Source organism: Centroberyx gerrardi, chromosome 9 (genome assembly GCF_048128805.1).
Source record: "Centroberyx gerrardi isolate f3 chromosome 9, fCenGer3.hap1.cur.20231027, whole genome shotgun sequence".
In the NCBI taxonomy this organism is placed as follows: Eukaryota; Metazoa; Chordata; class Actinopteri; order Beryciformes; family Berycidae; genus Centroberyx; species Centroberyx gerrardi.
The window spans coordinates 155,001-176,802 of NC_136005.1; the positions used below are offsets into that span (position 1 = coordinate 155,001).

Below are 21,802 nucleotides of genomic sequence, written 5' to 3' on the forward strand. Positions count from 1 at the left end.
TGAAGAGCGACTGAAGTCTGAACGGATCCTGAATCAGTCTAATCTGCTTTATTAAACTCTGATCCTGAATCAGTCTAATCTGCTTTATTAAACTCTGATCCTGAATCAGTCTAATGAAGCAGATTCCAGCTGGGCAGAGGTCTGATGTGAGGAGTGAGTCAAGATGTAATGTCTGTAACTCAGCAGGGAAGATGAGGGCAGAATAAGAGGCAGGTGGAGTGCACACACACACACACACACACACACACACACACACACACACACACCTCACCCCGTTAGTCCAGATAGTTTTCCCGGAGCTGGACTCGTCATGTTTGAACACAGCAGTCTTCTGACAGACCGGCGGTTTGGAGTCTGATCCTGCCGAGTCTCTTTGTGTCGCAGAGAAACATCTTTTCTGAGCGCTAAATGTTCCCAGAAAGCCGCTGTGGATTCAAACGTTTGATTTTCTTTCACATGAACAGGCTGCTGGCAGAGCGGCGGATTAGACTCATTACTCTCAACATTGAGATGCTTTAAAATACGTGTTTGGGATTTCTCATTCAGTCTGGTCGTTTCTCGTCGGCGACACGGCGAGCGAGCGCCGGCCGCGTTCAAACAAACAGTGAGAATTAATAAGTAGGATTCTGACCAAATCCCTTTCCTTTTAAGTCCACTTGTCATGTTTAATGGAGGCTCAGTGAGTGGAGACGCGCTGTAATGAAGCTTGTTGGTCATAGTCAGATCCAGTCGTCCGCTCTCCGTTCGCCCCGCCTCGTCTCTTAGCTGCACTTCTGATGCAACACAATCCTTAATTGATGCAATTAAGGAAATCGATCAAAGCAGTTCGGAGCGGGACCAAAAACCCTGCAACTTAAAGCCTGAAGAGGAAGAGGAGCAGCTGCAACATAATCAGCATCAGTTTTATCAGTTAATGTTTGAACTGCAGTTTGACTCTGTGTCGGTTTCTACTGACAGACGAATTGTTTCTATTGAATCTGCAGAGTTTGAGTCGGGAGAAGGCCTTCCAGTCCGACAACGACGGGAACCAGGTGTTCAAAGGACACAGGTGAGACGAGGGGGCGGGGCTAAATGTTTTTTATTTCTTCATTCAAATAATGACGGACTGGACCAGCCTTCACTAGCTAAACAGTTTCAATCAGTTTTCAGTCTAACATTTCGGCTGCTTTTCATTCAGAGAACTCAGCATCTTTCTTCTCTCGCTCCGCAGAATATACTGTTACACTCCCATCTGATCAGTACTAGGTTTGTGAAACAAATGTAACATACAGAAAACATACAGTAACATACAGTAACATACAGAAACATACAGTAACATACAGAAACATACAGTAACATACAGAAACATACAGTATCATGTAACATACACTAAACATACAGTTTATTATATAATGGGTTTCCTCCAACATTTCAAACTTTGTCTCTGTTCAGTCTGTCTACTCTGTTTGTCCTCTGACAGCAGCCATGCTGGAGGTTTGGTGATGTTTTCTAATGCTGTGGGGTGTGTGTGTGTGTGTGTGTGTGTGTGTGTGTGTGGGGGGGGGGGGGGGGGGGGGGGGGGGTTAAGTGTATGTAATGCCCTTGCGGTCTCCTTGGGGAAGCTCTCCGCTCGGCGCTGGACTCTGCCTGCCGGTGAAACCTAATCTGACTCTGTTTGGTCTGAGGGAGCGCCGAGGGGGCGGGGTGTGTGTGTGTGTGTGTGTGTGTGTGTGTGTGTGTGTGGGGGGGGGGATGGTTCTTTAGGCTTTTAGCCTTTAGCAGAACCTCTTTTGGTGTGTAAGAATCCTTTTAGAAAGGTTCTCTATAGCAACATGCTCAAATGGTTTTACATAGAACTTATATGGTGCAATAATTAAAAGAACACATGAAATGTTATGAAGCTTTTAAGAATTACACTGACTTCTTTATTCTGCTTTTTCTGTGTGAAGTTCCTGCCAGTCACTGTGAGAACTGTTTCCTTGGTTTCATGCAAAGCTTCACACATCGTAGAACAAAACTGAAGATATTTTCTTCATGTTGGTGTTCCAGTCCACCGAGCAACACTCTTCAGTCCAACTTCTAAAACTAGTTAACTGGAAACTAGTTTTAAAACTAGTTTCCAGTTGTTCCTTCATCTTCAGCGCACTTGAAAACCAAGTCTCATTGCAGTAAAGCTGCTTGCTGGATGGAAATGTTCAGGATCGGATTTGTTCAGCCTTAACGAATCTTCTCTAACATTTGTACATTTTGTCATTCAGTTTGATGAGACTTTTTTTAAATACAGAGAAATTTAAATGTAATGTAATTAAATTAAATGCATCGGAGTGTTTGGTTGTAGAAGTGTTGCTGTTTGGTTTCCAAACCTGCAGTGAACAGAAACCTGGACGATGTTTCATGTTTTTAGCTGAACTTGATGATGCAGGTTGGATGTTGATGTGGAAGATGCTGTGAGTTAAATCTGTTGGAGCCTTTGGCACTTTGACTCTTTCTGTCTGCAGGTTTTCAAATTGGATATCAACCCTCCGGTCATCCTGAACCCAAAACACTCCCACACTGATTTAAGGCTTCTAGGTGGATATAAGGCTGGGAAGAGATGTCTCCTCTCTGTTAGCACACACACACACACACACACACACGCGCGCACACACACACACAAACAACGTGATTAACTTCTCTGAGGAGTTTTGAGATGCGAATGTCAGGCTTCATTCAAGACAAACGATAGTTACACATTGTAACTGTAGTTCTGTGATCACAGGCTCCGCCTCTTAACGGGCTCTTATGCTGAACCACTCATGTATTCCCCTCAGCACACTGACATACTCAGCCAATCAGGATGAGCCTGTTCATTCTATGGAGCATCGCTCTATAAATTACGAGCGGCCTCTCGCTCGCCATCCACCGAGTCTTCAGCGACTCGTGGAGCGACAGGTGACTCGTGAGAGGGTGAAGCCTGTGATCATAGAACTAGAGTTACAATCCGTAACTATCGTTATATTTCACACAGGCTCCGCCCTCTAACGGGCTCTTATGCTTAGGGGGCGAAGCTCGATGACTTCGCTCCCTGTCGCCACGCAACATGACAACAAGTTGTGCTTATCGCCTGGACTGACTGACACTGTGCAGCAGGTCGGCCTTCTCCCGCACCTCACCGCCCTACTAACCCCCTAACCCTCTAACCCTCTAACCCCCTAACCCTCTAACCCCCTAACCCTCTAACCCTGGGGGGGCAATGGACCGCATCACAGGCCGTTTCCTCTTAGTCCCCAGCAGAAACCGTTTCATGAGGGGACGGCCAAAAAACTGACCTCTCACCAAACCCCTCATGACAAGAGAAGATTGCTGATGCATACACTTTAATAGTAGAATGCGCCAGTCCCCTATCCAGCAGGTGCTGGAGAACAGGGAGAACAGATCTAACTGAACAGTTCAGTGGATCAACGTCTCTCTCCCCGCACCACTTCTGAAAACTCAGCCATTTTGCTTTGTAGTTGGATGGTGGATAGTCTGCACTACCTGCGCAGACAAGCCAGCAGGCATCAGTCTGTCCCTCTCAGGAACAAACCTGAGGCTGACCCGGAGTCGGCCTCGAGCCCGTCGCTCCGTTCCCCTGCGACAGAGCAGAGTCAGGGCGGAGCCGCCGGCAGCTGTGTCATCTCTGCGTACCGCGGCGCCGTCGTGCGGTCCGGAGCTGCCGGGACGGTAGACGGCCTCTCCTGTCGTATCCTCGGCAGTAAGGGAGGAATGAGACGGAGAGGAGGGAAGGCGTAAAGCGGCGTTCTTGGCCATGGCTCGTGTGCGAACGCGTCCCAGGAGTGGATTGTCTCGGTGAAGCAGAGAGAACCGTAGCGGACAGTGGCCGTTTTGCCTTGAGGCAAAAAGATCCAATCCGGTCCACTTCGTCGGGGTGTGACCTCCATTCGTCCACCGGGGGCCCGCCCCTCGACACGATGTCGGCCCCTGCGTAACGCCACAACCACAAGCTCTCTGCAGCTCTCGTCTGCTCCCTGACCTGGTAGTGGAGCCAGGAGAAATGGGCGGCCAGTGCGTCGTCAAGCGGGGGAATGCCATGATGCCAGACGTCTGACGGCAAAAATGACGAGGCCAGGAATCAGTGTTTTCTCTTTCCGAGAGGCTCCGGACACGACGCTTCCACACACTCGGAGGAAGTTGCATGTTGATGATCCCGACGGCTGTCGTCATCACCGACGGGAAATCCTGCCGCACCGAAGAAGGGAGCGGGGCCGCAGAGGCGCCCGAAGCAGCATCAGCGGACAGAGGACATCTCATCGACGCTCTTTTCTGAGGCCGTCGGGCGGTGGCAGACCGGCGGCGTGCCGAACCGGGGCGGAGGGACGAGGCTCCGGGGAGTCCTCGTCGACAATAATTGGCTGATAATCGGTTAATAATCTGTTAATAATGGGTTAATAATAGGTTAATGTGGGCGCCCCGGTGGCTCACCGAGTAGAGCGCGTACCATAAGGCCCGCAGTCATTTGCTGCATGTCCTCCCCTCTCTCTCTCCCATATCTTCCTGTCTCTCTCTCACACTGTCGCTATCAATAAAAACCATAAAATGCCTAAAATAAATCTTAAAAAAAAAAAAAAAAAGGTTAATAATCGGTTGCTGGCTGAGAGAGGAAAGTGGTTGTTTTAAAAAGTCTGGCTTCTTTTCAGTAAGAGCAGAGAGCTTTCTAAAGTTTTAGAGACGATATGATGTGGACCGATGTTTTCATGAACCAACCAATCACAAGGAAGAAAAGGCGGGGCTTCATGGTTCACAGGCAGCTGGCAGGTTAGATCAAAGTGTTAGGTAGTAGTTGGTACTTTATGGTAGTTTGACAGTCGGACATCAGTACTGCAGTAATATTTAGTACTGCTTGCTGGTTCCTGCTGCAGCTGGTCATATCATTTTTAATCATCAGCACAAAATGAGACTGAGACTGATTTTTTGTTAATATTAATGTTAGCTGACTCCGCCTCCTCCCTCAGGAACCTGGTGACCTGTCTGTCAGTGTCGATGGACGGGACGCTCCTCCTGTCAGGCTCCCATGATGAGACGGTCCGACTGTGGGACGTCCAGAGCAAGCAGAGCATTCGCTGCATCACCCATAAAGGTAAGCTCCGCCCCCACGTCGCCTGCCTCCGACCGCTCCGACACAAACCAAACGAATTTCAACAAGCCAGTCTGTTTAAGCCTAACTCTGTTCTAACTCTGCTGACTGGAGTTTTGACGTCACATGATGTGAAGTGACGTGTGTTCTTCATCTGTTAGTTTACATTTACTGCTGCTGAACTTGAACTTGAACTCACACCAGCTGTTCTGCCTTTAGTCTCCACTACTCTGTTGTAGCTCGTTGCTAGCTAACTAGCCAGCAGGCTATAAGAGACTTCCAGTGATCTTAGAACAACTAAGACGGTTTTACCCCAAAGCTTAAATGACAAACACCATGTAGATAATTTCAGAACCATTGCAGTGATTCATATGACACATTCTGATCAACAGGACCATCATACATGATACAAATAGAAGAATGGCATTATGTTTCCCTGCTCTATACTTCTTTGAATCATCTGTCTAGCTCAGTGGGTTACGTCAGTTATATGGGTCTGTTATATGAAGTTAGTTACAGTATATACAGTGTGTATATACAGTATATATGAAGTTAGTGTTATATTGGTAGCTGGGTTGGGTTAGCGTTAGCCTCATGTTGGTTTTAGCGGTTCTCTCTGTCCGTCTGGTTGGAAGCAGTGAAGGAAAGAGTGATGATAAACTTTATTCTCTGTATTAACGTCCTGCTGCTGAGCAGATGAAGTCTGGCAGGAGCCAGGAAGGTTCTGGATGAACTGGAGTGTTTTCCATCCAAACATCAGACTCATCATCTACTATCCAACCTGTCGCTGCAGCCTGAGGAAACGTGTTCCATTAAGACTGAAGGCCCATTCACATCTAGAACGATAACTATAAAGATAACTATAACTATAAAAAGATTTCAATCGTTTTAAGTAAATAGAATGTCTGTTCACACTACAACTATAACTATAAAAACATCCAAACTATAACTATATTCTTGGTTCCATCTCAGAGTGATTTTTCTGGCGGTAGAGACAACGATAAAACATTTTCAACCAATCAGACTAAAGTTCTACAAAGGAAGCGGTGGGAGAATTCGGTATTTCACTGCAGTGATGCTGCTGAGGAACTGACAGAAGTCCAGAGGAACTGGAGCGATCTGACAAAGACCATCGGCTCTAAACATGCTGAAGGGAAACGTGACAAACCGGTCGGGATGAAGAGCTTTACTGACCTGGAAGCTAGTGAACTCGCTGACTTTTGCTAGCATGATGCTAAGAAAATAGCATCATGTCTTGGCCAACCTGACCGCAAATGCGCTATTATCTTATGTTTTCAATATGACCGGGAGGCAACAACACGTGTCCCTCCAGTATCCTGTTGAAACCCGTTCAGCCACAGTGACGTTCAGATGTTTCTCTCAACATGGAGACGCCTCTTTGATCCACAGTAGATGGTGTTCAGTCTCCTGGTAAAGACATGAATAGCTTCACTTGGTGACCATTAGGACCATTTGCTCTGATATAAACAAAGCACAATAATGTCATGAAAGCGCATTAATAAATAATAATAAAAGAACATTATTATCTGCCAGCTCCTCTCTCTTTTGCGGCGATCCATGAACCCAAATCCTTCGGCTGTGTTGTTGTTTACTTTAGCGAGCGAGTAAAATAAAAGCACGTCGGTAAAGTCATCATGCTCCATTTTCTCTCTGAACATTCGGCGGCGATATCGCTGCAGTGTGAACGCTTGAGCAACAGCATGTCCTTATAGTTTATAGTTATCTTTATAGTTGTCGCTCTAGGTGTGAATGGGCCTTTAGATTCAGAGTGATAGTAACGGTTTGATTCTCATTCTTGTGCCTCGGGGCTCATTCTAGTTTTTTTTCCATTTAATTTTTGACCCTTTTGATTCTTCTATCTGTCATACTGCAGTTTAGAGATCTTAAAACTCGGTAATCATGGATATGGTTCTTTTCTACACCAGCCTTTTCATCTTTGTGTTATATTTCTTCCTCTGGTTCGTGTTCTGAGCGGCTTCGCTCTTCCTCTGCAGTGCGACGGACTGTCTAGTGTTTCCCCTGTCGGTTTCTTCTGGTTTCTTTCTGCTGGCCCGGGGCTTGATTTGTCTTCCTGGATTCTGTCCAAGTCGCTCTGGTTCCTTATTTTTTGATCTGGGGAGGACATCAACCTGTCTCCGGCCCGCAGCCTGTGTGCCACGCGACTCGTCGGACGAGCCGGCTGTAATTGAGTCGTCAGAGTTTCCGGCCGCTCGCCGCGGCCGGTAAATCTCCACGGCTCTCTGCTCCGAGCCTCCGGCGCCGCTGATGTTGGCATCTCTCTTCAAAGGGCTTTCCTAATCATGAAGGCAATTAAAAAAACCTTTCCCGCCTCGTCCCTCTGCTCATTTTACCCCGCTCCTCTAAGCTCCGCGGCCCGAACGGCAACAAAGCCAAGAGAGGAGGCGGAAAATTGGAGTGGAGGGTTGAAAATGGGCAGCGTGACAAACAAAGCAGGCTGGGAAATGAGGTGTGTATTAAAACCATGAAGAGCGTTTGGTTTAATGTGCAGCAGCTCGGTTTCTCAGGACCGGAAAACGATCTGAGTGGCTGCTAAGAAATTCACCATTCGTCAACTATTTACCAAACACTGTAAACAAGTTGCATCATCATAATACAGGCCCAGTTAACCATTCATTAATATTAGGTAGCTAATTAATAATTAGGTGTTTAAAAGTGATTAATAACAATAACAATAAGCAATTAGTGGGTAATAACAAATGACTAACAAATTGTTAACTATGGAAATCATGAATCATTGTTTTAATTTATGATTCAGTGCATGCATGATTGATTTAACATGTCACTAATTAATGATTCAAATATTAATTAATAAACAATGTAGGAAATGAACTAATCTTCAAGCAGTTGTTAGTTAACCATTAAATCGTAAATCGTATTCAAAATTATTAATTCACCATTTTTTAGTGATTACTACTGTAAAGTATTATTTGCAAATAATTCTTTGTGTTTGTTGTAATGTTCTTGGAGTACAGAAGGCGGAGCTTACTGCTTCACAGTTTCTAATGTAAAGCTCATGGTGAGTTTTTTACTCTGTAGTAGATGGAATTTAAAATGTAGCACAGTTCAATACTGCAGTTAAAACACGTGAAAGAAGTTAAACTGCAGCTGGTTGGTGTCGCGTCTCTTCCTGCTGACAGGCAGAGGGATGGCGGGGGCGGAGCCTGTTGGAAGGGAAGGTGATGGTTAATCCACTTGTTGGAAATAATTAGCTCCCGGCTCCTTAGCCTTCCTCACAATGTTCGTTCAGAGCCGGCCGGTCTCCGCTCCGCCGGCCCCGTCTCTCCGTCTCAGAGGTTTTACTGTTTTCAGATTTCATTCATAATAAGCGTCTGACAGGCGGAGCAGACTCACCCGGCAGATCATGAGTGGCATTTTGTAATTAACCAAATCCTCCGTCTGAAGGCGTTCAGACTTCAAACGACCTCTCTGTCTTCCCACTCTGCCCGCCGCTCGTCACTCTGCCAAAACCTCTAATCCTCTAAACACATCCTTCCTGAAGCAGGCGTGTTCCTGGTCGGTCATGTGACGCAGCGCCGTGACTGTTCCCGGTCGGTCATGTGACGCAGCGCCGTGACTGTTCCTTGTTGGTCATGTGACGCAGCGCCGTGACTGTTCCCGGACGGTCATGTGACGCAGCGTGACTGTTCCTTGTCGGTCATGTGACGCAGCGCCGTGACTGTTCCCGGACGGTCATGTGACGCAGCGTGACTGTTCCTTGTCGGTCATGTGACGCAGCGCCGTGACTGCTGAGGACAGACAGAAGCAGCGGAGAGTTGATCCTGAAAAGAAACGCCTCTTCCTTTCTGAATGACACTTAAAACTGATTGGTCGAGAGAAGCTTCCACTCAAATCTCTCCATGTTGGAAAAAGCGCTGGATGTTTGGTTTCTACTGGAGCTGACTAGTACAACACAGTCTGCTACTGGTTTCTACTGGAGCTGACCAGTACAACACAGTCTTCTACTGGTTTCTACTGGAGCTGACCAGTACAACACAGTCTTCTACTGGTTTCTACTGGAGCTGACCAGTACAACACAGTCTTCTACTGGTTTCACTGAGTTGAGGATCAAGTAAGTTGCTGAAGGGCGACGTGATGATAATTTCTCTCCCCTCCCTCCTCCCCCCCCCCCCCCCCCCTCCCTCCCTCCCTCCCTGCCTGTCTCCCCCCCCCCCCCCCCCCCCCCGCCTGTCTGTCCCTCTGGCAGCAGCAGTCTGTCTCCGGAGGCGTTCGCAGCACCACTCTTCACTCTGACATTATCTGCAGCTCTTTCCCTCTCAGTCTTGTTAGCTGCCACTTAAAGTGCGATGGCGAGCCGGCATCATGAGTTCATCCCGAGGTGCCGCCGCATCAGAGTCTCTGTCCGCCGCATCAGAGTCTCTGTCCGCCGCATCGCCACGGCCTGAAGTCTGACCGACTCGCCTGAACTCACTGATGTGAGGCGGCAGACGGAGGAAAGGCCTGTTTGTCACTGGGGGCGGAGCTTAGAGGTGAAACCAGTAGCAGACTGTGTTGTACCGGTCAGCTCCCAGTAGAAACCAGTAGAAGACTGTATGAAATATATCAGTCTGATGATATCAGTCTGACAGCATCAGTGGAACCTAAACAGCATCTGTATCTACTGCACACACCGATCTGTTCATGTCCAACTATGGTTTATAAAGCCTGTCCCCCCCCCCCCCACACACACACACACACACACACACACACCCCAGTGGAAGCCCTGTTGGCAGCTGACATTATTTATGGCTGTGTGTTGGAGGAGCGCTGGACCATTAGTGTAATTCCAGGAGTGGGAGCCAAGCGGCCGGATCGATATTTGTAATTGAGTGGGAGATAATTAGCCGGCTCTTATTACCACAACAAGGAATAAATATACTCTCCCTCCGCTGGTGTCTTCATACAAACTGCTCCTCTAAGCCTTTGATAACATTTTGTCCCAGATGGAAGAGTTTCAGTGTTGGAAACAGTTTGGTACAGAACTGACTGTCTACACTGTACAGGGAGATAAGTGATGATAGATTCATCATGTTTCTACTCTAATTTCTATTGAATGAAATTAAAGTCAAATTAAGCTGTTGTTACTCATTTTGCTCGATGGAAACCCCTCAAAACCCCCTGGAACCTTGCCAAGGACCCATGGAAGCCCCTCAAGGACCCCGAGATGTCCCTGGACCACAGTTTGAGAACCAGTAGCAGACGGGAAACCCAAAATCTCTTCCATCTTAATTTCCTCATGTACAAAACCAAAAGCATAACATGTTCCCTGTTTGGTCATTTTGTTCTGCGCTTCATAAAACAAGTTGCTGCTTTGCAGAAAGTTGCTTGCGTGTTTCTTGACTCACTGAAACAGCAACAGACAGGAGAGAAAGGAAGAGCTGGAGCAGAACTATCTGACATTTCTCTGTGTACTGTTGAGGTTTATTGCCATCCTCGTTTGGCACTCTCTCTTCCTCTGAATTATTCATGAGGTGCGTCGTTGGACTCCGGGGATTATATTATAAATGAACGGCACCCTTTTGGCTTTCATTGACCCATTCTCATATTAATTGAGGGGCGTGTCCGTTCGCCCGTACTGCCAACGTTCGGACTTGTCTCCTGTTTTTGTCTTTGTCCTTCCCATTTGGGGCGCTGTCAGTTTACATTTACATTTTAGTCATTTAGCTGAAGCTCTTATCTGGAGCGACTTGTAATGAGCGGACAGGCGGCGGCACAGCGTCTCGCTCAAGGACTCTTCGACGGGACGTGGGGACGTCGACGGACATATTGACGGCGGTGAGGATCGAACGTACGACCTCGGGGTCGCGGGACGGCCTCTCTACCTGCTGGGTCACCCCGCTGCCGCCGCTTCACCTCACCTTTCTTCTTCTGCCTCTTTCTCATCTGTTCTCTTGTCTCTGCTGCTCAGCTCTTTCAGCTCGATGCATTATTCAGCTCCTCTTTTGGTGGAAGACGAGCTGAAATTGGGATGTAAGGGCGGCGATTCTCCACGCATGGAAATGAGACTGAACATGAGGATTGGACAGTTTGGTTCCTGTGTAGCTCTCACTGATGGAGCGAGGCTCTGTCTAGTTTTACTGGATCTGTTCCTTTAATGTTTAAATCAATGCTCCTTTCTGCTGATGCGGACTCGTCACCTGATGTTTCGACTGCTACGGATACAGATAAGGAGGGAAATACACAACCTGCCGGCAATTTAGTTGATAAAGGTTTTTATTCCTGTTACACGTTGTCACTGTGGTCTTATCTCTTCTCCAATAATAAGAAAAATGAGTGAAGCAGGTGTTTATGCAGGAGGCTTTAAAATCGCACAATTAACAGCCGGACTGGATTTGCCCAGAGTCAACCCACCTCCTGTTTTTACTGTCCGGGTCTCAGTGTCTTTGGGAGAATTGAGGCTCTTCATCAGAGAACAGTGTCCAGTATCTGTTTCCACCAGTGTGTTTCCACCAGTCTGTTTCCACCAGTCTGTTTCCACCAGTATCTGTTTCCTTACCTGCTTCACAATCTGAATCAGAATCACTTTCTCCTCCAAGTCCAATGAAACAGGATTAGGTCTTGCAGACGGTGCAGAGACACAGTGACAACTGACACAGTAGTACAGTACAGTACAGTACAGTACTGACTCTACACATAGACAGTAGACTGTCAGTCTACATCACTCTGTCACTGGGCCTTCAGACTGCGGTGTGCAGAAGGTTTCAGCCAGAGTCACAGAGTTGGATGGTTGTTTGGTATCTGATGCTGAAGTTCTGCAGGAGACGGCAGGATCCAGACAGACCGGAGCGAAGCGGTCTGTCTGGATCCTCTGACTGCTGGTCTGCTGGTCTCATTAATCTTGATCTGCACTGTTTAGTTTTGCAGCAATATGCAAATGAGGACCCTTCCTTATTAATTACTAGACATCTGTCAATACGTTCGTCAATAACTGTGACGCAGCTCCTTTAGTCATTACTGTATCCAGAGCGGTTTGTAGTCCGGCTGCCTTTTAAATTGATCCTCGAGGTAATCTAGTTCAGATCACTTTGAACAATCCAGAGACTGGAAGTATTTAAAAGCGAGCGATGTGAGTGACAGCAGAGTCTGGGTCTGCTGTCAGACCGGAGGCCGGGAGACTCTATAGACTCAGAACCAAAACCTGCCATTGAGGAGGGATTTAGTACGCCAAGCGATGTAACGGGTGAAGGTTGTCTGCTCCCGGCCCACGACTGAGAAGCAATAAATCAACTCCCACATGTTCAGGTTTTTCTCTCATTTGAACCTCAGTTGGTGTGAAGCGGCTCTGGCAGAACCTCCGCTCTGCTCCGTCTGCAGCTGCTGATTTACAGATCGAAAGCAGACGGAGATGAATGTACAGACTGGAGGAGACGTTTCGCCTTTCTGTCTTTCTGGGTCCGCTGATAAGCTGAAATGAAGGGAATGAAAATCTTTTTGAGAAAGCTGTGTAGATTAAATTGTAGTTGAAGGCTGTGTAGATTGAGGTTGTGTGGATTTAGTTCAGCACAGCAACCCATTTTATTGTTTTGATTTGGTAAATTCCAAACAGTTTCCCAAGCCGTCACCCTCTTTCTTCTCTATTCATCGTATCGCTGATCCAAGTCGTCATGTTGTTCGGTGTTTTTGCCCGTGATTCAACCGCCGTTTGTCAGAAGATTTGCAGCATCTGTTCCTCCTGCAGATCTTCTCCTGCAGATCTTCTCCTGCAGATCTTCTCCTACAGATCTTCTCCTGCAGATCTTCTCCTGCAGATCTTCTCCTGCAGATCTTCTCCTGCAGATCTTCTCCTACAGATCTTCTCCTGCAGATCTTCTCCTACAGATCTACAGATCTTCTCCTACAGATCTTCTCCTGCAGATCTTCTCCTGCAGATCTTCTCCTGCAGATCTTCTCCTGCAGATCTTCTCCTACAGATCTACAGATCTTCTCCTACAGATCTTCTCCTACAGATCTACAGATCTTCTCCTACAGATCTTCTCCTGCAGATCTTCTCCTACAGATCTACAGATCTTCTCCTACAGATCGTCTCCTTCAGATCGTCTCCTGCAGATCTTCTCCTGCAGATCTTCTCCTACAGATCTACAGATCTTCTCCTACAGATCTTCTCCTGCAGATCTTCTCCTGCAGATCTTCTCCTACAGATCTACAGATCTTCTCCTACAGATCTTCTCCTACAGATCTACAGATCTTCTCCTACAGATCTTCTCCTGCAGATCTTCTCCTGCAGATCTTCTCCTACAGATCGTCTCCTTCAGATCGTCTCCTGCAGATCTTCTCCTGCAGATCTTCTCCTACAGATCTACAGATCTTCTCCTACAGATCCTCTCCTTCAGATCTTCTCCCACAGATCGTCTCCTTCAGATCGTCTCCTCCAGATCTTCTCCTACAGATCTACAGATCTTCTCCTACAGATCTTCTCCTTCAGATCGTCTCCTGCAGATCTTCTCCTTCAGATCTTCTCCTACAGATCGTCTCCTTCAGATCTACAGATCTTCTCCTGCAGATTAAAGCTCCAGAACGCTCTCTCTCCTCAGGCTGAACCGAGCTGCTGTTTCTGTTTCATGCACATCATTTTTACAATTATTTCAAATACAGAGTCGAACATTTTAGAATGTTAATGCAATAATATTAAGGTGATACTTGATTGATCCCCATAGGGACATTATCTTCTCTCTTGCCCCCTCCACATGGAGGTCAGAGGTCAGAGGTCAACTTGGAGCTGGTGGGGACTCAGCAGGTCGGGGGTTTGAACCTAAACACCACGCCACCCTGCTCCCCTAAATTAAATATTTCAGCAGAGTTCTGACCGGACGTCCCGGACCTCGGGGCGGATAATGTGAATGTGAATCCACTGAAGCCGAACTTAGTGTGAAGGATTTTACTGCAGCTGACGACTTAAGAGGTTTTTGGAAGCCGAGTCCCGAACATTCAATTAGGGTTTCTTTGTACCTCGGTGTCGATGCTACAGCTAGCAGCAGAAGAAGAGTTCCCAACTTAAAGGACTGTGGCGAAGCCGCTGTTGGCTAATGATCCTCTTAGTCATAATGCCTTTTTTAAGAAAAGCTTTAAAGAAGAAAGGTTAATTAAATGGAAATAACATTTAGCATCCCAGGGACAGAGATTTTACAAGCCAACTCCCTTTAGCACAATGGCTGTGCCAATGTGTGACTCACTTTCGTTGCTGCTGTGTGTGTGTGTGTGTGTGTGTGTGTCAGTGTGTGTGTGTGTGAAAGAGATGGCGATAGAGAGAGTTATTGTGCTGAATGGTGTAGGCGGACGCTCGCCCACCTTGTAAATCCTCCTTGGGGAAACAGATTTACCATCAAATACAAGACAATCTTCATCACCTGTTTCCTCCTCATCCTCACTCTGAAGAACCACAGACAAACCGGTTCAAACCATGATGTTAAACCTGCAATAAGCGATTTCAGACCCTGTAACCAATCCTGAAACTAACGTGTGCGATGTGGAGATTTCCGTGAGACGTGATGATGTAAACAAACACACAGCAGCAGCTTGTTGTTGTTTTCTCCTCTTTCCTGAAGCTTGTTGTCGCAGCCGGCCGAGTAACGACCAATCGATCAAGTGAGCGAGTAAACGTTTTCAACTAGACTGGCTGACTGGCTGACTGGCTGACTGACTGGCTGGCTGGCTGGCTGGCTGGCTGGCTGGCTGACTGGCTGGCTGGCTGACTGGCTGGCTGACTGGCTGACTGACTGGCTGGCTGGCTGGCTGGCTGACTGGCTGGCTGGCTGGCTGGCTGACTGGCTGACTGGCTGGCTGGCTGACTGACTGGTTGACTGTCAGGAGAGAACTTACTTTCAGCAGGTGATACAAATTCAAGTGACTGTTCCAGTGGGATTTTATTTCCCATTTCATTTCAGTTATTTTGAATTCATATCTAATTAATGGATTTGGGTTTTACTGTCAGCTGTTTGTGAAGCAGCAGCCACACAGTTCAGATTTACTCCACAATGTTTTAACTTGTCATGTTGACTGGTGTGAGAATGAAAAGGCTTAAAGATAAATCCTGCTGCAGTTTTCCACGTTAATCTGCTTTTAAAGATGAAAATTAAAGGTGTCAGCCTGTTTCTGTCTGTTCCATTAAAGCCTCGCTCTCCTCAGCAGAGTGCCTGTTTATTCTCTGGTGATGTAGAGAAACTGTCGACTGACTCGTGTTGGACAAGAAGCTCCTGCAGTGATGCAGTGATTTGTTTTATCGCACAAATACAACCAAAGATTTTGTTATGTAACTTGACAAAAAGTGTCCAGTAAGGATAGTAAGGGCTCAGTATCCTGCAAATAGTACCTCGCTTGACTTTAATAATAATAATAATAATAATAACAATAATAATAATATAAATCCTGTTAAGAGATGAAAGGAAACAGAGAGAAATGAAGAAATCTGAAATAAATATTTATTTTACACCAAAGCTCTGAAACTTTTCATCTCATTGATTTTTAAAGTTGAGTTTTGTTTTTACTTCTCGGTTTGATATTGGCTTCTTGAGTTCGGCCTCCTGTCACCTTCCAGCTTCTGACCTGATAAAAGTTTCATCGGCTTCAGGTTCTGGACTCGGCCTTCATGTTAGGGAAGACCACCTGAATACTAACGCAAGACGATATCGACCGAGGAGTGACATCACTTCAAAGATCCACCAGATCTCTGTTTGTAGCACTGAAAATGAGTGAATTGTCTTCGGGCGTTTACTGAAGCACGCTTGGACCGAACTCTAGAATAATTCATCCTAATTTTGTCATTTGATCATATTTATTCTGTTGTTTTACTGATTATCAGGAGCTGGATCGGTTTCTCCTGAACGCCTCTGCTCTCCAACACCAAATCAATATTCTCCGTCGAGCTTCTCTGCTTCATAGAAAATCTTTTACATCGTCATGTTGGTCAGCTGAAGGGTCGACAGCAGAATGAGCTTCAATACCAAGATCTCAGAGTTCAGGAATCTTCCTTCTGGAAGATTTAAAGAAAAACGACACGACAGGGAAGTCGGGTCAAAACAGTGAGAGAGAACAGTCCGTCCGTCCCATCATGCCTCTCTCCGTCCCATCATGCATCTCTCCGTCCCATCATGCCTCTCAGTCCTGGTGTTTTCCCTCGGTGCCGGCCGGACGCAGACAGGTGGCTGCTGGGTGATCTGCAGGCTGGTTGTGGAAGACTGACAGTAACGGACCAATAAAAGGTCGTCTGTCAGGTTCAGAAGTTGAAGACGCTGAGCCTCATGGGAGCCTGAGCCTCATAACAGAATGAACTGAAGGCTAATGTGGCTTTTAGTGAGAAGTTGTTTTTATCCCACAGGGTAAAAACAGAAGGGGAATCTGATTTTATTTATTTGATGCCTTTAAAAGCACATGAAGCATAAATAAAATCAGGGAGGATGACACATCAACATCAGAGACTTGGTTCCACTGAGGTCCGGATGTTTCCACTTCAGTAGAGCTGCGTATCGGCAGGATTCTACCGATTCTGGTGTCGATTCTTCTCATAGATCTGATTCTTTATCTATTCGTACTGTATAAACTAAAATAATACATACAGTTTATACTTTTTTGCTTTGTATTATTACTCAAGAAAGACGTTTCTGTGTAGAGTTACTTTTGCCTCAGAATCTCATCGAAGCAGCTGAGGAACATTTGGCAGAACGCCTTACTGTAGAGAACCAAATACAAGTCATTGAATTCACATTAATTTGTTTTTATCACTTTATTGGTTTGTTTATGAGCGCTCTACTCGTAATTACAATATTTCCAACAGCATTTGAAGGCAGCACCTACTTGCTGCTGTAGTGATGGTTGGTGCAGAAAATCCAGGAGATCATGATGTGAATATTAGACCTTTGGACCCGCCGTGCAGTTTGGCTTCAGAACACTTCGATTGTGCTGCAGAGCTGATTGGAGGATTTTCTTTTTTTTTTGTTGCTGTTGTTGGAACTGTAAAGAAACTAAAGAAACTGTAAAGAAACTGTAAAGAAACTAAAGAAACTGTAAAGAAACTGTAAAGAAACTGTAAAGAAACTGTAAAGAAACTGTAAAGAAACTAAAGAAACTGTAAAGAAACTGTAAAGAAACTAAAGAAACTTTAAAGAAACTGTAAAGAAACTAAAGAAACTGTAAAGAAACTGTAAAGAAACTGTAAAGAAACTAAAGAAACTAAAGAAACTGTAAAGAAACTAAAGAAACTGTAAAGAAACTGTAAAGAAACTGTAAAGAAACTAAAGAAACTGTAAAGAAACTGTAAAGAAACTAAAGAAACTGTAAAGAAACTGTAAAGAAACTAAAGAAACTGTAAAGAAACTAAAGAAACTGTAAAGAAACTAAAGAAACGGTCTGCAGCAACTGCTGCTGTTTTGTTCTATGGACAAACAACTTCACATGTTTTGCTGACATGAGGCAGAGTAGAAATTATGACGGCATCAAATTATGTCATTTTTTCTGATTTTATGCAGCTATATTTTTGTTGTTGTTTTTTTGGTAAATATTTCAAATTACTCGCAAAAACTTGCGTTAGTTTTCCCGGCCCTAAACACAACAGAACATGTATACTCTAACCTTACTGTTACATTACATTAACCTTTACATTAACATTTACATTAACATTAACCTTTATATTAACCTTTACATTAACATTTACATTAACCTTTATATTAACCTTTACATTAACATTTGCATTAACATTAACCTTTGATAGAAAGATATATAGACTGCTACTTAACTGCAGAAGAAAATCCAGTAACCATCATAACTATAACAGAACATCAGCAGAACGTTTTCATGTGGTTCCAGTTCCTCTCTGATTATCAAGAGCAGAATCAGCTCAGCACAGATCGGCTTCACAAACTATTCATTTATTTATTTGTCTGTGAAACAAACGCTGTTGATTAAAAACTTGTAAACTCTTGAAACATTCTATACTTGAGTGTTCATCGCTGTTTCATAGCTTTAATCAAACTGATCAGTTTTCATTTGTTAGAAAATGCTTTGTTTGACATTTAATTGATCAGTTCAGTTTATCAGCTTTGTTCAGACTCTAATCAGCTAATGAGATTCACATTAACATGATGGATATGATTCATAACAAACAGCTTATTACTGATGAAATGCATTTAAAACTTTCCTTCTCGTCTGTCCGACCAGCAGCATGCGCTGGGTCACAGGTGCAATGAATTATGGGTGTTGTAGTTCACTAACATCCATTCAGTGCTGGACAGCATCACGTCTTAGTTTTTTTTAAAACTACATTGACCAGCAGCAGCAGCTTAATGTGCCCTGTTTGTCTGGTTTCAGGTCCCGTCACCAACGCCGTCATCATGGCGGCTCCGGCCAACATGTTCCTGCCGGACAGCCGGCCGGCCGTTGCTCTGCCTCGCTTCAGCCGCCACCTGCTCTCCTCAGAGGGGGAGGGGGCGGAGTCAGGAGGGGCGTGGCTCCGCCTCGGACTCTACACACAGGTCAGTCAGACAGACAGACTGTCAGTCAGACAGACTGTCAGACAGACAGACAGTCAGTCAGTAAGTAGCTGGTCTTAGACCTGACTGATGATCAGCGTGTTTGTTGTGTTTCAGTTTAAAACTCTTGTCACATCTGTAACTTTCTCCTTTCATGTTCCAACATGCCATTTACTTGCTGTATGTGTTGCAGAGAGAGAGAGACAGAGAGAGAGAGAGTGAGACAGAGAGAGAGAGAGAGAGACAGAGAGAGAGAGAGTGAGACAGAGAGCGCTCTGGTTACACATTTCTATATTCTAGTAGATCTTTATTTATTGTACGTACATTTTTTGTTTTTATTTCACATTTGCTTTGGCAATGTAAACTTGTGTTTCCCATGCCAATAAAGTCCCTTTGAATTGAATTGAGAGAGAGAGACAGCGAGAGAGAGAGAGACAGCGAGAGAGACAGAGAGAGATAGAGAGAGAGAGAGAGATCAAATAGAAAGGGAGGGAGGGAGAAGGGCGAGAGTCTATTATAACGTGTGGTAAAGGAGACAGAGTGTGATAGAGAGAGGTTGGGGCTCAATGTGAATGTGTGCAGGTTGAACGTTGCCTCGGTGCTGCAGTGCACTCTGGGTAATAGATCTGGACACTGATGGATTAGCTGGTCTGAGAACAGGACAAACTGTTTAATTCATTAATTGTATTTAAACAAGGCTGAAAAATCACTGAAAACTACTGGAACTTTGTGGAAACCAGTACAGACTTTCCATTCTCCTGACAGTGTCGCAGTCTGATGATGTCACTGACGGGCCGGGTGACAGAGGGCAAGCGGCGGTTTAATTTTACATTTTTTATCTAGAAATGAGCAGCGTTTTGTTTCTGCCTTGATTTTCGGCTGCTGTTTCCACATGAAAGTGAAAAAAGTGATTTAATGGTTTTTAATTTCAGGCCTCAAGCCAAAGAAAATGAGACGATTTGAAAGGAATTTAAACTTTCAGTATTCAGAGTTAAAGGAAAACTCCTAAAACCCTTTAACTGTTAAAACTGTGATGCACTTTACATTTCTCCAGGAAGATAAAGATCTTGTGTTTGTGTAAATGACTTAGATTGAAAGTGATGAGATTTGTTCCAGCAGACGACTGAATTTAAATTCTGTTTTCTGAATTTGTATGGAATGATTGAATTTATTGAAGTTGAAACTGATTATAGAAATCAAACTCATGATGCTCTTACCAAGTTTTTATCCTATTAAAACCATATTGCATTGAAAAGTCCTAGATATTTAGTTTTCTTTAAGATATTAAATTGATACTGGACTCTTGATTTGTTCTGACTTGACTTGCTGTTCTACATTTAGACTTGAGACTTGACATTAATGACTTGGACTTGGCTTGGACTTGACTTGGACTTGACTTGGGACTTGACTTGGACTTGACTTGGGACTTGACTTGGGACTTGACTTGGGACTTGACTTGGACTTGACTTGGACTTGACTTGGGACTTGACTTGGGACTTGACTTGGACTTGACTTGGGACTTGACTTGGACTTGACTTGGGACTTGACTAGGACTTGACTTGGGACTTGACTTGGACTTGACTTGGGACTTGACTTGGACTTGACTTGGGACTTGACTTGGGACTTGACTTGGACTTGACTTGGGACTTGACTTGGACTTGACTTGGGACTGGAGCAGAGTTGACTTGTCAAACCTCTGCTGAAGTCCTGGAGCTTCAGTTTCTCAGCAGGAGAAACAGAACAGCAGAATTCCCTGAAGGAACTATAACAGTTTCTGTGATTGACGTCTGTTATTTCCATAATGGCTGGTGTGTAACCTGTTGGTAATATGACTCTCACTGCGGAGATATTAACACACACACACACACACACACACACACACACATACACACACGTCCAGAAGCCAGACGAAAACAGATTATTGGAACAAAATTTATGGTAATAAGAGAGCCAGAAAACAATATTGTATAACCCAGGGGCATGCCCACGAACACACACACACACACACACACACACACACACACACACACACACACAATGTGAATTTACCATATTGTGTGTAATATAAAATGTAGTAAAATATTACTTCAGTCTGGTTTTTGTCTGTATTCTCTGGACTTTTGTGGTCAGACTGCAACACAGGAGATGCTTTTACATATTTCCATCACTATATATTACATTACTAAAATTTTAATAGTATAGAGGCTAATGGGAGGAACATTGGAGAATCGTCTGTTAGATAAAGGATAATTTCAGTTATTTTCAACCCGGGCCTTATTTTCCTAGTTTTTGTCATCATACAACTGATTGTATTGAAGGTTTCACAACTTACTTCACTGTAGAGCTTTACAGGGAGCGCTGCTGTCCAACACACACACACACACACACACACACACACACACACACACACAGTAATCTCTCATAGTTGAACCCAATAAGAGGAATTATCCGGAAACCCTAGAGCTAGCTGAGTCAGCTTGTTGTGGTGTGGCTGTAGATCCATTCAGTAACGTTCTCAGTAAAAGTGAATAGTGTGATAAGGTGGATTTGGTTACTGTGACACAGTAAACTGTCTTGTCTTTAGCCCTAGTCTCTACTCCAAAACACTCTGGCCCTCATTTACGAAACGAACGTACGACAGAAAACTGGCCGTACGGTCATTTCCACGCAAAGCTCGGCATTTATCAGTTTGGACATGAGCGGAGGCTACGATCAAATCTCACGTCAAGTCTCAACTCGTGTACGCAAGTTTTCGAGTCAGCGTGGACTTGCGGTGCAGCATAGTAAATCTGGCTGAGTCGGAGAATTGTTATTAGACCATATTCTGACTGGCATCTAAGCATATGCAGCCACATATTCATCACTTAAAAATATGTACTTATGGCAAAATATTCTATTTTGTAAAGGCCTACATCGACTATGTGTCATATAGCCTATCCCTAACATAAATAGGTATTTTCAAATTGTTTGCAATTAACGGGGTTAACAGTTTTCTGGTATAAGATTAATTTCGCTTTCATTTTGAGATACTTGTTAAGCTAGGCTACTGGTGACATAATTACAAGCAATTAAAATTAAGCAATTAAAAGCAATGGGTAGGCTATTATATATATATAGGCTATACATATCACGGATGTATAAATGAAATATTCAAACCTCAGCTGGAGTTTGATTGTCGACGGCAACGCTGTTGACCGCAGCAGTGATTTCTTTC

The 21,802-nt window shown here is 44.8% G+C and overlaps 1 protein-coding gene across 1 annotated transcript in view; it reads left to right on the top strand.

Annotated features, from left to right (window-relative positions):
* wdr18 (WD repeat domain 18) overlaps positions 1–21,802 on the top strand; it is a 70,053-nt gene that overhangs the window by 40,884 nt on the left and 7,367 nt on the right. The window contains exons 6-8 of the mRNA XM_071909079.2: positions 984–1,048; positions 4,971–5,095; positions 18,428–18,591. Coding sequence (XP_071765180.1) covers positions 984–1,048; positions 4,971–5,095; positions 18,428–18,591 — 354 coding nt within the window. The remainder of the gene's footprint in view (positions 1–983; positions 1,049–4,970; positions 5,096–18,427; positions 18,592–21,802) is intronic.